This window comes from Protopterus annectens, chromosome 2.part2 (assembly GCF_019279795.1).
Source record: "Protopterus annectens isolate FY-2018-M chromosome 2.part2, PAN1.0, whole genome shotgun sequence".
In the NCBI taxonomy this organism is placed as follows: domain Eukaryota; kingdom Metazoa; phylum Chordata; order Ceratodontiformes; family Protopteridae; genus Protopterus; species Protopterus annectens.
Window position 1 is genome coordinate 838280001 of NC_056730.1, and position 18131 is coordinate 838298131.

General features: G+C 34.9%; 1 protein-coding gene across 1 annotated transcript in view; it reads left to right on the top strand.

The window, feature by feature from the left end:
* Positions 1 to 18131, top strand: part of ADGRV1 (adhesion G protein-coupled receptor V1) — a 3979741-nt gene that overhangs the window by 40662 nt on the left and 3920948 nt on the right. Inside the window, exon 4 of the mRNA XM_044064182.1 lies at positions 3419 to 3523. Within this exon, the coding sequence (XP_043920117.1) occupies positions 3419 to 3523 (105 nt within the window). The remainder of the gene's footprint in view (positions 1 to 3418; positions 3524 to 18131) is intronic.

An 18131-nucleotide genomic window follows, 5' to 3' on the forward strand; every position in this document is an offset into this window, starting at 1 on the left:
GTAATAGCAATTGTATTCAAACAATTGAAATGATAAATTTTCACAACCACATACCAGTACGTGGAGTATTTTTTCATGGTTTTCCTATTTTAATACCAATTAAGGGTCAGTTAATATTAAGTGACACAGCAGTATTTCATTTTTCACAAAATGATAAAATGAGTGTAAAACTAATATTACATGTTGGAGAAGTAAAACAGATAAAAACTTTACAGTTGTACATGATAAAACTCCTACTATGGGGCAAGTAAATGGCAGTCTGGTAAATAGCAGTGTTGCTCTATCAGATGGGTTATATTACATCTGTGGTAAATATGCTTATAAATGGTTACCAAAGGGATGGGATGGCACCTGTTATATAGGATTAGTGGTACCAGCAATGCATCATGTAAAAGAGTTACCAAAAGGAAACATTAGAAATACAAAAAAGAAAAGGGATATATTACCTGTAATTGAAAGTCCAGAAAATCCAGTAGACACCTTAGATACATCACGTATATATCATCAAAATCTTGATTATATTAAATTAAAAGATATGGATTTAGGAGATAATGTAATCTCTGGAGCAAGTATTTTCCCTTGGTATGGGGCTGCAAAAGCCATCTGGGAACTGAGAAAACACATTGTCACAGTGTCATAAACATATCCTGTTGTTTTAGGAAACATATTGTGTCCATCCTGTTGTTTTAGGAAACATATTGTGTCCATCTTTTTATATGCAGAAAAACATGTCAGTGTTCTTTAAAAGCAGATTTTGCATTTTTGCTCTTGCATACATCCTGTTTTTAAGTCTGTAAGGGAAAATGTCCATTCAGCAGGTTTCTTATTTTCCAAGCCATGGTCATTTAGTATGACTGCTGATCACATATTACTAAACTCTGTTTCTGCATTTAAGCAAGCTTTTTCTTTCAGCGTATTTACAACAGAATTAATTTCAGCCTTATATTAATAAAATCTAACATGTGAGATAGTGCTTTTCAACCCTGTAGGCATCAATCTGATATTCAAAAGATATCAGTACTATCATCTTCTTCATGTTGAAAACTGCAAGGTATCCAGATCTTCCATCATAGGTAGAGGACATGACTGGACATGTTGGGAAGGTCAATGGTCATGCAATCTAAAGGAGGAGAGCAGTGCAACAATGAATGTCTTGTTAGGGGTAACAAGTAAATAGCCCAACAAATCCTTGTTCTTCCTGCCTCTAAGTTATTTGTGTGCAAAATATAAGGGCTAAAACCTACTATGGGAATGTGAGGTTAGGCTTCTTAAGATTCTCACAGAGATCAATAGCCTAGTAAGTACCTAAGAACCTAAATGATGAGGAGCTGAAATTCCTGGGGACAATTTGTTTTGATTGGGCTCTTCCTTCCTGTCGGATATAGTCTGGATATAGTTTGCCATTGGATCCAGGGTGAGAAATTATGGGCGACATTGATGCTCAACAGCATTGCAACAAGCCCTTTGTATTAGCATAAACATGTAAAATTATGATTTAAGTGTTTACATACAAGCAAACATGGAACCTGTGATAGAATTTTGGGAGTCTTTCCTGGAAAGAATTGTATTACATTTTCTACTGAAAAAGCATTTCAGGGAAATATCAATAGCTGGCCGGTTGTTTTCAGTTATTATGCCTGAAGAAAGAAGTCTTACATTTGTACACTGGATCTCTCTAGTGACATTTTATATAGAAATGAATGCACTGGCCAGTTTTTAGTGCAACAGTCACAGTCTAAAATGTAAATTTATTTTACATAAGGAACCAGACAGTAATTGTATGACTTCAGCTCTTGTATGACTATGTAGGCATGACCTAGCAACTCTTACAGTATTTAATACAACAATTTTCCATATGTGTAAAAATGGGAATTGAAAGATACATGCAGAAAGTCAGGCAGGGAAAGAAAGAAAGAGAGAGAGAGAGAGAGAAAATTAAACCCCTTTCTACAACAAAAATAACAATGACAACATTGCCTCTGGCTAAATGAAGAAATTCCACTGGCAGTGATCTGGACCCTTTGTAACTCACCACGTACATGTCAAACATGGCATTGCAGAGCTGACTGAATGTGATCCTGTAGTTTTTATCTCAGAAGGGTGAGTAGATTGTGGCTTGTGAAGCTGATAATGGAGAGCAAAATGAGTAATATGATCCCATCTGGGGAGAGAGAGACTGAGACTGTGTAGTGGTGGACATCTGTTAAGAAGTAGCAACAACTGGCTATCACAAGACTGCAATTCAAGGTTATGTATGAATTCCCAGCACTGTATCTGACAAGATTGGTGTGTCAACATATGTTGACAGCAGCAATGATATAATTAAGCATACTTAAGAATGGCTTATCCCAAGCATGACTGCCTCCTGCGGTTTCACATTTTTATTTGTACTGAAACTAGTGTACCCATTAACAGCTGCTTTAACATTATTTCTTGTGTGACAAAACTCATATTCTATCCACTTATGAGTGAACACAGGTGTATTAACTGTTCTGTATTGTTATTGCAATGCTGAGCAAATCATATATAGATATTACTGGCAGTATGCACCATGTAGTGATTTAAATCAAAATCAAGTAAATCCAAATGAAGTTTGTACTGTCAGACTCTTTATGCTTTCAGAAAACAAATTATTGCTGAAACTGAAAAAATATGTCTACATCAATTAAAACAGGGTGCCATATGTACTAAATATATGGTTTCTTATATAATGAATGTAAACTAAAACCCGTGATTCCTTGCTGCCTAATTTGAGGCTCCTGTCCGGTTATATAGTTTGTACTGTATACTCAAGGCAACATCATTGTCTTTAGCTCATTAAAACTATATCTAATGTTGCTGCATTGAAGAAGTTATGTCTGATCCAGCCACTGATGCTGAGGTAAGAGCAACAGAGACTATTACCAAGACAGACATAGTCTGGAAAGTCCCCAGTAAAGCTTTTGTGCCCCCCCCCCAAAAAAAACAAACAAATAAACATAACTTGTATTGCACATGTGTAAATATAAAAATGACTTAAATGATCCACATTCTGGAATATTCAGTACAGTAATGAAATTTGCATTTTAAATGCTTTTGCTCAAAACATTCCAATCAAAGCAACTTGCTGAATTTGTTTGAAAGGAATTTATTTCTGATGATCAATTACTACACATAATAACAAACCGTTAACTAAGATACTTTTGACATCAGCATTTTAATTCCAGTTAAAGCATATGCTTTTTTTTCTTTGTGGGGCAAATTAATCATTGCTAGGCACACTAATGCTGGTTATGAATTAATTTATGAACAGGATTAACTTTTCTGTAGTGGGTAGTTTGTTTCTATGGTAACAGCCCTCTTCAGTATCACTACTTATTGCATACAATTTGTTCAATGACCAGTTGCTAATTGTCAGTTTATTCTTTCCTTCTTGCAGCCTCCCTTAATTGCAGTGAATGAACCCCGGGGTAGGAGCCAATCTGTGCCTCTTAATATAACAAGAACGAAAGGAACCTATGGAACCGTGACAGTGCATTTTGAGGTAAGAATAATTCATGAATTCGCTGCCACCTGGCATTTCTGTAGTAATAGAATTGTACTCCTGCAGAGCTTTTAAAGGAAGTCATTAGTCAAATTTAGGCTGGCTTACAGTGAAGTGTTTTAAACAAAGTGCTGCAGCTATTAAAAATGACTGCACATAACCAAAGAAGCATTGCTGATCGCAGTGTAAAATACTGGACTTGGACTTACTTAGTGTACAATGTACAGTGACCATGTAACTAAGGCACTGATGTATTCATATACAACTCACTATTTTTCAGTAACAGACACTACGTGTTGTGTAAATGCTGTAAGAAATATCACATGTGTTACTGTTGCTGTGTCTTGCCAACAATATGAACAGGTAAATGATCTATATAACACTTCAGTGTAAACATTCCGGTACCCTCCCTGCTCTAAATGGCAATGTTTCCAGATGAAATAGAGTCCTAACTAATAACATATGTAGAAATGAAGACTATAGCTTCAAAAACACACATTTCTGCGCTGGGTTTTTCTATCACAGATAATAAAGTTAACATTCTTATGTTAATTGCACCAGATTGTGATCCTAGGTGTTCTGATGCTTACATGTGGAATAGATTCGGCATACTACAGATATAACAGCTCTCAGCAGATTATACATACTGTCCTGTTACTTAAACTGTCCTCCTTCATTTAATCAATGGAAGAGCTGCTGAATGTTCAGTAATATCTTTCAGGAACCATGTTGATGAACGAGTCATAGTATCGGGGGGGGGGGGAATAAGCATTTCCATTTCTAGGAATTTAAAACTTGATCACATTGTTTAACTTTCTGAATAATGCAAACTTCCAAATCAGAATGGTGATGTCTACATTCTTAAGAAGGGGTAAGTCTCCATCACTTGTACAGATAAACAGCATACTGAAAGCCATTAGAGATTTCATACGCTATATTCAGCTGTGAAGTAATGCAGATTTTTGGGTCACACCTTCCATTGCCCTTAATCCAAGGCATGCACTCACACATGCAGACACATATATTTATTTATTTTTATTTATTTAACATTTCTTAACCGGGAAAGTCCTACTTGGAACAAAGCCAATTTTCAGCAGAGGCCCAGGGAGAAATGCTCCAAACGCATGTCTTTCTAACGTGGGAGGAAATGGGAGCACCCAGAGAAAACCCACACGAATGCAGGGAGGGCATGCAGACTCCGCACAGAAGGCACTCCAGCCGAGAATTGAAATGGAGAACCTCTTGCTGTGAGGTAACCACTCTACCGCTGCACCACTGCACATTCCAGTATAATAATACAATATTTAATAATAATAATAATAATAATAATAATAATAATAATAATAATAATATATAATAATATATAATAATACAATATATAATGTTGTAGAGACTACAAAGAACTGCAGGCTGTGCAGATAAAACAGAAGATATGTGGTATGGTTACATGATGATGCATGCAATGTCACTGCTGTATGCTGTTATATTTTTAGCATGCCAGATCTACTCCACATACAAGCATCAGACCATCAGAGCACGTAGGATCATAACCTGGTGCCATTAGCATAATGGCATAATAGCATATGGATTCACAATGCACTATTTATGAATAGTGCTTCGTCTATATTGATCCTAAACCTAGCCATATGTCTCAGTCTCTGAACATTAAAAGACATAGCACCAGCCTTTAAAAATCAGACCAGAAGATCCAATAGAAAAGACTCTTTTTTTTAGAACAGAAGATCTTTAGGTGCCAGACAAAATATAGTTAATGATAAGGAATTTTTGTATAGGTTTATTTCAGTCATTTAGTTTATATCTATATCTATATATAAATATATGTATATATATATATATATATATATATATATATATATATATATATATATATATATATATATATATATATATATATTTATATATACATATATTTATATATATATAAATCACAAAAAATCAATAAATCCAGGCGGAACAAGGCAAAATCTGAGGTCAAAACTTATAGCAATTAGCCTAAATTATAGCAATTAACAGTTATGAACTTAGCATTTCATTCAATCACAAAAAACTCATATTTATTTTTGACATTTGATTATGAGGTATGTGGGTTAGTCACAAACTCTTTTTAGTCACAAGCTGGGCCCATAAGGGCAATAATTTAATACATCAAATTTTATGTATTAATAGACTTTTTTAGGGAATTCAAGCACACTCCATGTGAAAAGTCTGTGCCTCTCTTCAGTCTCAATAACTATATATACTAAATGTCAGGATTGCTGATTGGTCTGTTACATTTAGTAAAACCAATTATTCTTCATTGAAATTATAAAATGACTGTATTATTCTATTGGCCTAGATGAATTTGTAACTTGTAAATTTAATTTCTTTATACTAGACTATCATCATGTGGCATACTAATGCAAATAAAAGTATGTCCGTATTTGCCCCAGCTGTGTTGTCATCTATAACCTTATGATATAGCAAGGATGAGCATACACTTGGCAGCCATGTTCTTTTGTAACCTGATAGTGACATTGCATGCACCATCATGTGACCATACCACATATCGTCTGTTTTATCTGCATAGCCTGCAATTCTTTGTAGTGTCTACTACATAATATATTTGAACACAGTAAATCCTATCTACAGTTGTCATTCTAGGTCTGTATGATGCTGACTTCTTCTTCAAAAAGTGGCTCAATCATAGTACACTATTTGTTGGTTCAGGCCATTGACATCATAAGCAGTAATGCCGAGACTGCTTAGACAACCTAATTTCACAGAATGCAATTTTTCAGGTATTCTTGCATAGTGTATACAGGAATCTGGTTGTAACTCATATCTGTACCCAAGGGTTGCTGGAATAGTTATTTTTAAATAATCTCTTGGGTGAAAACCTTAGTGCTTTCAGAGTACAACCCAAAATAGTCAAATTGTGGTATGAAAAATGCTCTTGGAGTGTGAGCTAAAAACAAAAGGCAACATTTAAAAGAACATGTATAAAAGTGCAGGTAGAAATGATATTTCAACCAATCTTTCAAGACATTTTTAACAGGGGAAATATTCAACATTTTTTTGTTTGTTGAAACAATTATTTAGTCAAGAAAGCCAACTCAGGCTGAATTTGCTGTACAGTTTTCTTTTCTCCTCTTTTTCCTGTAGCCAGTTCAGTGAATGAAATGTGTGAAAACAAAATTAGAAAGGTAGGTTCAGAAGAATGGAATGTCACAACTGATGTACTAATATATTCTAACCTAGGCCTTGAACTACCCATGACCTAACAAATAATATTGAATGGAGCAAGCTCTGATTCCATGCATTAGAAGCATGGCCATATAAGAGGGTATGGTATGAAGTGGGTGTCAGAGAACTTTAAAAGGATATTGGAAGGTTACATTGTTTAAAGGGCATTTGTGAAAGATACTTGCTAACATGTATCTAAGGTTATATATTTACTTGTGAAATATTGAGAATTCATGCCTCTGGACTTGAAGGGTTAATCAGTCCTGGGCTAATGCATTTAGCAGGCTTGTAATAAGGATACATCAATGCTAGTGATCATTATTTTGAAAAGGCTGTAGAATGCAAGGTTCTACCACACTTGTGCAAGTCATGCTGATGTCACATCTGTAATACTCTTCTGATTTGTTTTTATTTATTTATGTTTTTGTTGCTGTTGACTGGGTTAGTCCCATTAGGCTAGTGGACTCTTTTCAGGGGAGAGACCCTAGGTGGTATTTATACTACTAGGGGAAATTTAGCCAGGGCATTAGGGAACTTTCCCTACTGATTAGGAGAGTGCTTGTTCTGTTCCTAGCACAGTGGCAGCTGGAAGAACAGCACTCAAGGAGATCCAAGATAGTGGATAACACAGAGGCAACCACTGATGCAGTGTTTGAAGCTCTACAAGATTCTGGGAGATATTTCAGCAGAATTTTTTATCACCAGAAGCAGACATTCAAAACAATGATGGATTTGTTATTACAACCCTCCAGTTGGAGGGGGTTGTGGGATGATTTTTTGGGTGATTTGTTGCTGTGGAGTGAGCCAGGGAGTGAAAAAGATGTTTCATGGGGAGAAATTATGGACCAACTTCAACTGGAGGAATCGGAATCTATTTCGAAATAAGATTGTCAGACAAAGAAATCATATGCCGAGACTGTTAAAGAAATGTAAGGGAAATTGATGAAAGCTGAGCAGAGAAAAGAAAATGTCAACAATCAAAGAAATTAAAGGTGAGAATTTAGAGCAAAGAAAGAAAAAAATGGACAGGTATAACATATGGGAAAATGTAATGGTCTCATGGGGAGTGAAGGCTCAGGAGGTAAGAACTTTTATTCTTATTTATAAAGAGACGTTTTGCAACATTATTTTTGAGACTGATTATGTTCTGGAAAGTTTTTTGGAGGGAGTAAGAGAAGAAAAATAACTGTAATCTATGGAATACTTATGTGATTAAAGCATTTCACAGAGAAATAAAAAGTAAAGTACATGTTCAATTTTGAAATGGAGTTAAAAAAGAGACTTTAAAGAGACATTTAAGAAAACTTTGTAAAGAAATTATGGACATTTGTAAAATCTATGACAACAGAGGATTACGGACAGGGGGATGAGACTGTCATATTGTACTGAAAATGGAGAAAGAAAAAATGTTCATATTCTTAGTCTGATAAATAGAGTGGGTAACAGAGTTCTTTAAAATATTGGTGACAACCAAAAACATGTTTTTTTCTGTGGAAAAGATGGTCATTTGATAAGTAACTGTGGCAAGAGGAAATGTTATATTTGTTGGAAAATAGGTCATGATGCATAAAAGTGTGAATTGAAATGTTATAAATGTAACAAAAGTAGGCATTTATGGATGGATTGTAATCTAGAGAAAAAGAAGAAGAAGAAAAAGAAACAAATGACAGTGAGAAGAGTATACAAAGAGAAAAACCGACCCAATAAAATATAAAGAGGAAGTAGGGAAGTAAAATCAGCTAAAAACAAAGATAAGGATAAACAGAAAAATGAAACTGAAGATACTATAGAAGAAGGTTATGAAATACATGACGAGGAAGATATAAATTGGAAAATGGTGAATGGTAAAAAAGAACTATGTTGTCAAAAGAGTAAGATACAGAAAAAGAAAGTTTAAAGAGATATGTGTAGAAGAGAAAAAGAAAGGAAATGGATAATGAAATGAGATAAATACTTCAAATTTACACAATTTCTGGTACACTACAGTATATAGACATAATGACAACTTTAGACTGCTTTCAGTAAATGTAAATAATATCAAAAATATACGTAGAAGAATAGACATCCTAAACGGATGTAATACGTGTGATGTTGATGAAATAATATTGGAAGATGTAAGATTTTTGACATAAGAAGAGAAAATACAAACACAGAAACTTTGGGGAGGAAAAACAGTATGGAACCTAGGAAAGAAACTATCTTCAGGCATAGGTGTACTTTGTATTATACTACGATTAAAGAAATGAAAAATTGATTTAATAAAATTATGCAGTGATTAATACAAATATAATAATAATGTGGTATTTTAATTGCGATTTGTGAAGAAAAAAGGAGAGGAGAAGAAATGATGTTAAGAAAATTTTTGAAGCTATAAAATGTGGCAATTTAAAGATTTGGAACACTAATTTATGGACATTAGTTGAGGTATATAAGACAGAAATAAATTGTTGTATTATATAACATGGTTTAAATATAGCTAAGTGAGCGGCACTTGTAACTCACTTTACAGATCACTCAGCCATATGGATAGAACTACAAGAGAAGAAGGAATATATTAGATTGGGAAAAGTAATAAAAAGCATAAATGAGAAATTATGGGATGAAAATAAAAAAAAATATGTGTTTATGGAAATATTATATTTCCACTAGAGTGTGTTAAAAAATCTGGCCTGAGTGGTGACTAACTTTGAAAAATAAGAATATAAGGAATATTTTTAGAATGACAGTCAGATGTAAGAAAAGTGGAAAAATCAAATTATAAAACAATATCTATGGATGTTTTAAAGGATTTGGAAAGTAACAATAGAGAGCGCTATGTGACAGAATGAAGACTTTATGAAGATAATCAAGAGAAAAATTAAAGAATTCTTATTTTAGCAAACATATAATTTACAACATAAATGGAAGAGTTATCAGTTTATCTGGCATAGTGAAAGAGAATACTAGTATAATGACAGAAATGAAAAATGATAGAGAAGAGGTAAGAGGATCTCAGGAACAAGTTATGAATATTGTAATAAATTATGTAAAGAAAGTACTTCAAGATAGAAAGAAAGTGCATATTAAAAAATTGACCGAACAAGAAAATAAGGTATTGGAAAATGAGATTTCCTTATATGAATTAGATAAGATACCTAGGCAAGTTAATTTATAGTCCGTTTCAGAATCAGGTTGGATAGGATGCCAAGTTTATAAGAATTTTACAGACTGCCAGAAAAAAATCTTTTAAATTTATAAATGAGTGGCTAAATGAAGGTTGTATGTATAAAGGTGTATGCAGTGGTATACTTAAATTTGTATGGAAAGGAAGATAAAAATAAAACTGAAAATCAGAGACCTATAGCATTGAACAATACCGAGTATAAGATTTTTATGAAAATAATTCAGAAGGGAATGGAAAGTAAAATGAAAAGTGTTATGGAAGATAGCATATAGAGTTTAAAGGGAAAAGGATGACAAGAATTATTGTTCATTGTAAGGGAAATTTGTGAATGATATTATAAACAGGACTGATGTGACCAAGATCATGATAGGATACTTAAATAAAGCTTCTGATATAGTACAACATGAACTTTTATGGACAATTATGGAAGAGTATTATATTAGTAAAAAATAAGGATGTACATTGTTCTGCATATAATATAATAAAGTAAGAATTTTATTGGCTGGATGGTTAAGCAAAGAAATAGATATAAAGAATGGCATATGTCAGTGATGTTGTATGAGTAGATATTATTTGCATTTGTTATGCATTTATTACAGATGTAAATTTGCACACGAGAGGTGCTATTTATATCACTACTGAAGGGATAAAAAGTCCAGTTATGTTTACTTATGCAGATTATATTAAACTGATTATGAGAAAAAAGTCTGTATGAAGACATTATGTGTTATATGCATCAATGTTTAAATATAATAGCATGACTTTAAATAAAGAAAAAGTAAAGGACTGGGTGATATAATAAAAATGAGAGGAGTATCATTCTCAGTGAAAGAAATCTCTGTTAGGAATAAGATTTGGGGTAAAAATGTAAGTGAGGAATAATGGAATAGCCTGCTAGATAAAATAAAGGAGCTTTGTTGTTTTTGGGAAAACATACAAATTATCATGTAATAAAGAGGTTTATTTGAGTAATTTGGTTATACTGGAAAAGACAGCATATTTATCTAGTGTCTTTATGTTGTCAATAATTTATGAGAAATAAATACTACAAGTAATTTTTTCTTTTATATGGGGTTCAAGATTGAATCCTTTGAAAAGAGGAGATTTCTATATGAACAAGTAAGATGGCGATTTAGGATTAATAAATACAATTGTTTATGCTGATTTTTTGAATTTGTATAAAGTTTTGTTTTGGATAAATGATAAAAATGAAAAGATAGTAAATTGACTAAAGTACAAATATAAGAGGCATTGGGATACGTTAAGGAAATTAAAAAGAGGAAAAGTATGTTTAAATGAAGCAATGAAATGTTATCAAGAAAAAATATTTTTTATGGAAAATAAAAGTTAATGAAATAAAAAATGAGGTTCATAGGTATACCCTGATCTAGATGTGAATCCCTTCATGATTAGGTGGGCTATATAAAATGTAGGAGAGGAAAGTATGGTATAAAAATATCATGATACAATATTATTATGTTAATCCTTAGGCTGAGCTAGCAAATGAAAAAGTGAAAGCTATAAACATATGAAAAGCACGGTATAATAAGCAAGTAGTATGCCAACATTTTTATGGAGATAACTGATTAATACATTTCCAGTAAAGGGAAATATGCCTAAAGAAATCAGTGAAAGAGTTTGTATATATTGTGGTAAAGAAGAAACTACAGAACATGTTTTCTTATAAGTGTCTATATCACATTATTGCATTTTAATAATATCGAACGACTACAATATCGAAAATGTCGTTCAGCAAAAATGTTCTTGTTCTCCCCCCCGCTAATTATGTATACCAACTCCGAGATCACACTACAGTGAGGAAAGGGCAACTTTTCTGATCCTCACTGTACTGCGATCTCAGAAAAAAACATTTCACTGAAAGGCATTTTCGATGTTGTAGACGTTCCATATTTTGAAAATGCGATAATGTGATATAGACCTTTCGTACAATGCATAAAGGTTGCACAATTGTGGAAAAAAAATGTGTAAAGAAAATTTCTTTGAAAATATAAGGGAGGTAAATGAAATAAATATGAATATGATTATATATGGATTTTATAGCCATAAAAATAAGGAATATGTCAGTAAAATAGATAAAGGATTATTTATGTCATGTGAACCATTTGAAATGAAAGGATAAATGAAATCATATTTAATAGTAAATGGAAAAGAAGTCATTTTAGGAAAAAATTAGATGGCTGTGGAAAAAGGACTGGGGGTCAAATAAGATAATGTAGATAGAATGAAAAGCAATATATCTATGATTGTGCAACAATAGTGGAAAGGAATGTAAATGTGTACACTTTTTAAATGTGTATACATGTAAAAGTGTAAATAGAATTGTGCATATTTTTTTAAGTAAAGAACTTCTACTCTTTTCGATAGGTGCCATAGGATCTTTTTCGTCTACCTGAGTTAAAACCAACTCAGGTGGATGGAACCTCAGTTTAACATCTCATCTGAATTAGACCCCTCTGAAGGTTAATGCTTCTAGGGTGTCTCCTAGACACCTCTCTATCCATAATCTTTCCAGCTTCACTTCTTTAATCTGGCCCATCAAAATATGTCTACAACAATAGAGTTCCTCAAAATTCTGGCTTACATGGCTTTGCTCACCTTAACTGACCCATTTGCCAGACTACATATGAAGAAAATCCAGTGGTACTTCAAATCAGTCTGATTTTTAATGTTCATCCATTATCCTTTCAAATTTTAGTGCTCAATTTCATCAAGAAGGAACTCCTATGATGGGCCAGTCAGGCTGGGTGAAATCCATGCCTCCCACTCTCTCTCTCCCTCTTCCTGCTCAGTCTGTCAGTCAGTCAGTCATGACCAATGCATCTGACTTTACATGGGGGAAGGCTCTCAAGGCATCAAGGTTCAGGGCATATGGGTGCCTTATTTCAAATCAAGCATAGTCTCAAGGAGTTAATGGCTCTAATAAAACCTATCAAAGCTTTAAATCAAAAGTAGACTACTGGACCCATGTTGGTGATATCAAACAAGAGGGAACAAAGAAATACATCCTGTGAAACAGCAATACAGAGCAGCCTTAATCTGCAGACCACTTATATTCCATCAGAGCACAATCAACAGCAGACACTTTGAGCAAATCCAGGAAAGGAAATCACAAATGGAGTAGCCACATTGGAAAGGAGAAAGAGAGGGGGTAGGCGTCACAGTGCAATATAATCACTGAATTTTGGGTCATGTGAGGCAGTTCTGGCAATAACTGTTTTAGATTAATGAACAAGTCTTCTTTGAGAATCAGAAGACAAGGTCAAAACTTTCACATTTGCCCAGCAAAATAAGTTAACTGAAGGGGTTCTTCTGCAGTATTAGATACAAAGTCCAACGATGAAGAAGAGAAGAGAGCCAGAACCATGGCATAGAGTGATAAAGCCCTAACTATGACCCAGGCAACCCAGGTTCAGGGTAAAAGCTCTAATATCTGAGAAGTTGGCAGGGAGGGTTAGAAGTGCCCATCCTGGGAGGGGGAGGGGAGCTAGACATCTAGCTGCTTCATACATATGATCCTTGGTAGAGGGTAGGGATGTAGTGGAGGTCTAGTCCATAGTTTTTAGTAGCCATTGGGCATATTTGATGAACATGGGGGTAGTGAGTGTGGATCATAACAACCCTGCATGGTAGCAGGATGATGTACAGCTCCAGGATGCCCTTAGGGTTCTTGTTGATCATAACCCAAGTGGAGAAGGTTAAAGGAAAATTAGGAAGGGTAGGTAGACCTAATGAAGAATAGGAGGGGTACCATGATGTACTGATGGTCAGGCCTACTTGGGAAGAAGAAACACAGGTAGAAGAGTCGGTGAATGCTAGTTAGCACTGTGTGTTGAAGCCCTTTAATAGGAACAGTGCTGTCAATGAGCTAGGCAGTAAAATCATGAAAACAGATATCATAAGATGCTTTAGTAGGGCTGGAAAATAATGAACGCTTTGTTGGTTGCTCCACTAATAGCAGAAGAGAGCACTATATGGGATGACATGGTTTTATCTGTAATAAAACAAAACTAGCACTAGGATAGCCGTTTCCACTGATATAAAGTTTTAATGTAATAGAACCACATTGCCAGCACCAACACCACACCACAATGTGGTGTTGGTGCTGGCAATTTGGTTGTTTTACATTAAAACTTTGTATCAGTGGAAACGGCTATCCTAGGGCTCCTTTTGTTTTATTAGTGTTATTTTGAGCACTATTTCCTCCTTTCGTTGATTTTATGGTTTTATCTGTCTTAACATACCATATTTGGACATGTGCAAAAAAGTCAGCCCCAGGAAATAAAGAAATAGTGTAGACAGGCAGCAGATTATATTCAGGTTGTGGATTCATGCAAAATAGTGAAAATGGCTGACGACTGAAAGTTAAATAGATGGTATTGAGTTTTACTGCTTCCATATTCTGCAATGAAGACTGCAACACTTGGGATTTGGCCAAAGTTTCTCTGCCAGTGGAAGTAATAGTCAACAGAGTTGACATCTAATTATTTCAGCAAATTAGAAAAAATATATATTAATAAGGTACCCATGAAAATAACAACATTGTAAAATAATTTTGCCAAGATGAAGTATATATAAATAAATATGCAAAGACAAAAACGGTCATTACTTAAGGCAATACAAATTTAAATCAATGACCTGTAGCTGTAAAATAAAAAAGAATTTACAATTTCTAAATTTATTTATGCTCTAGAGAAAAAGCTCCCATAAGTAACTGATTATTGACTACACTCTTTAAATGGATGCTCAGACTCTGTTCCAATTAGTCTAGCATATTTAGATCATAAAATTGCTTTTTAAAAGCCATAAATGGAAATCCCACTGTGCTTGCTCTTTGTAAGATGTTTAAGTGGACCATGTTTAGTCATACAGTTTATTTCACTGACCTCTTTTTTGGTATCTTCCCATAAATTTCATATAACCCCATCAGTACTAAACTTTAACATAAAGGAAATAAATAATGTAAATAGAAGCACAGTTCAGAAATCTAAGCAAACTCAGTTGTTTATAAGAATTAAAAATACAGAGAACAGATTTGATCTAAGAATACATTTAGAATAAACACATTGGCTACATTCTGAAATCATCAGGAAGTCTTTTCTTTTTTCATGGTTTTGTAGGACCTCATGTATATCGGCTCATCCCCCAGTACCTCATGTCCACTCCAGGTCTACCAGCTATTTTCTTACCAACCCCACATTTACTCTGATATTGCCAGGGCTGATTGTAGATTCTAGAGGTGTCCTAGGCACTTAGCTTGTCTGCACTAACATCTGGAGGGAATACCCTACTCACTCCCCTTCCCTGCTCCCACCCTCTTTGATTGCATCTGAGGGCAACTCCCCTCATTTTAGATCATGTCGCCACTAAGGGTTATACCTCTCAACCTCTTAGTGCAAGAAATCTGGACAAAGCATGACAAAATGGGGGGACAAAGGCCCAAAAATAAGGACATATTTTAAATATTGCTCTTATAAACTTAGAAAGTTGCTAGAGTAACAGGGTTTGTTTTAACATACATTTTCTGAAGGATTTGAAGTCTGAAACTAAAATGTATGATATTATTTAGTGACTTCAATCCTCAGATCATCCCAGTGATTTGCCAGAAGACCACAAATTTTATGAAGAGCAGGCCAAAAATATGAGCCAAAAATCAGGGCATTCTGCAAAAATCTGTACAGTTGAGAGGAATGCTAAGGAAGCATATGGACAACCACCCTCCCAACCAGAATGGGCACGCCTCCTTCTTCCCTGCTGCTCCATTAGTTGCCCAAGTTCCTAATGAACCCCAGTTGGCTGGGCTATAGACAGGACTTTGTCTGTATGCCCACTGGAGTGGTTATCAGGAAGTCTACCTTTATCAAAGGAAACTATATCCCTAAATTCATGACCCTTGTAAAAGAAAATAGTTTATTTTTCACTTCTAAAAGCAAAGATGAATTGTTCATAAAAGTAGATATTTCCTTCTAATAATGCTAATAACATGCAGGTTTTATTTATTAGAGTCACTGACAAATAGCCGTATTAATTCTTTAATCATTCTATAATGTATTTCATTTTTAAGCAGACTGCTCCTTCAAACAACCAAGGACAAATTCCTTTTCTCAGAAAAATCACAGACAAGTACCACCTCTTTCAAAAATTCTGGAATAAGATGTAGCTAGTTATAAAACCCTTTAAAGAACATTATTTACATGTATTTGGGGGCATGCCTCGGGCCAGTCTTAAAAAGTCTTCAGTAATTTGTCTCCTCCCCCACTGCTTAACAAGAAAGGCCTATTAAACACAGGCACCTCTTGTCAGAGTTGAGAAGTTTCTGGTTAAATGACTTGCTTAGCATTGTATAGTACATGACTGTAGACTAGATTTGGGACTGTATGAAGTCACTCATTAGCAACTCATATCCTTAATTTTCTTTGATGTACTTCTAAAGAAACTTGAGGAGTATGACAGAGATGAATAACATGTTCAAAATTTTTTATTCATATCACAGCTGCTTACAACACTGTTGCTTTAGGCATTAGAGACACACCTACCAACATAGCAAAATAATCTCAAATGAACCTCACTGCCAGGAGCCTAAATAAAAAATAAACATATTCCCTCCAAGCCCTCCTCACACTCGAGAATATATACAACTGTGTAGTTACCAATACATGGTTTAAGGGGACAGACATCACCCCAGCAGTGCAAGGTTTCAGTGCCCTCCTCACTTTTACACCAAGGTCACTAAGGCAATGGATAAGGGGAAAACTGCATACTGCCTACCTTGATCTGGTTAAAACATTTGATACAATACTCCACAGAGGCAATGTCAACAAACTTAGGGAACTAGGAACAAAACCCTTTATAAGGGTCTGTATTAGAAGACTGAAGACGTCTTGGTCGAACTTAAAAGGCTGAAAATGCAAAATATCGAAGCAGCTGTTAAGCAAATTCTTTCCCTGGAAAAGAATTTGCTTGGCCTTTCGGCATTTTACATTTTGGCACTGTAGTCTTGATCTCGGAATTGGCAATATCTAAGTAGGGGGGTATGGGGGAGTGCAGCCCCCCATTTAATGTAATGTTTGAAATTGTTTTTTATTTTTGTTTTTTTTGTTGGAACAGCGATTTTTTTTTCCTTTAGAAAAAAATCGCTGTTCTGACACTTCGACATTGTAAGCTTTCACTTACATAGGGTCAATTAATCACCATTTGCTTTTTTAAGCATTCAGTAATCTAATATAGACCCCTTTATAACATGCTGGATAGCTAGCTAGCTCACTGATAGAGCCAAAGAGGTTAGAACTGGTGAGGCCTCCTCCACAAATAGACCGGTCACCGGTGGTGTCCCCAAGGGCTCTGTGCTAGGCCCACTGCTCTTTGGCATCTTGAATGTTAAAGCTAATGTCAAAGGACTCTGGCTAACCAAGTTTGGAGATGCAAACTGAGAGCAATCATTGAACCCCCCCAAGATGAAAACACCCTTCAGGAAGGTCTAGGACAAACAAACACTTGGTGCCAAAGCCATGGCTTCAAACTTAATACTAAGAAATGCATAATATTACCTTTTGGGAAGTTTGCTACCCCAGTTAATTACATCATCAATGAAACACCCCTAAAAGTTGATTAATTAGTCAGAGATCTGGGAACTCATGCAGATAGCAAACTAGCCTTTGACCAGCGTGTGTCTAAGGTGGTAAGAAAATCTTTTTATGTTGCTCAACTTATAATCAAGACCATGGCATCTATGTCCAGAGAGGTCATCATACCACTGTACTTGCCCTTCATCAGATCCATCATAGAGTATAATGCCCCCTTTGGTATGTACCTGATCAAACACATGCAGCAAATGGAACATCCACAAAGTTTCCTTCCTAAAAGAATACAGGGAGTAACTACAATGTCCTATGCTGATCATCTCAAAGCCCTGTCTCTTTACTCCATATCATATAGACTTCTGAGAGGTGGTATGCAAGGCATCACTGGACTCTGTTTTGATGAATCTTTTTGCACATCCAAAAAACAAACAGCATCAGAATTACTAGATTAAAGGACCTAAATTTTGCTTGCAACATAGAAAAAGATACATTTCTCAGGGAATTCCCATTCTCTGGAACAGACTCCACATCCATTTGAAGCACAGTTCCTCCCTATCCCTATGGGTAATCAGAAATTCACCCCTGGTCTGGCACCTATGTCTCT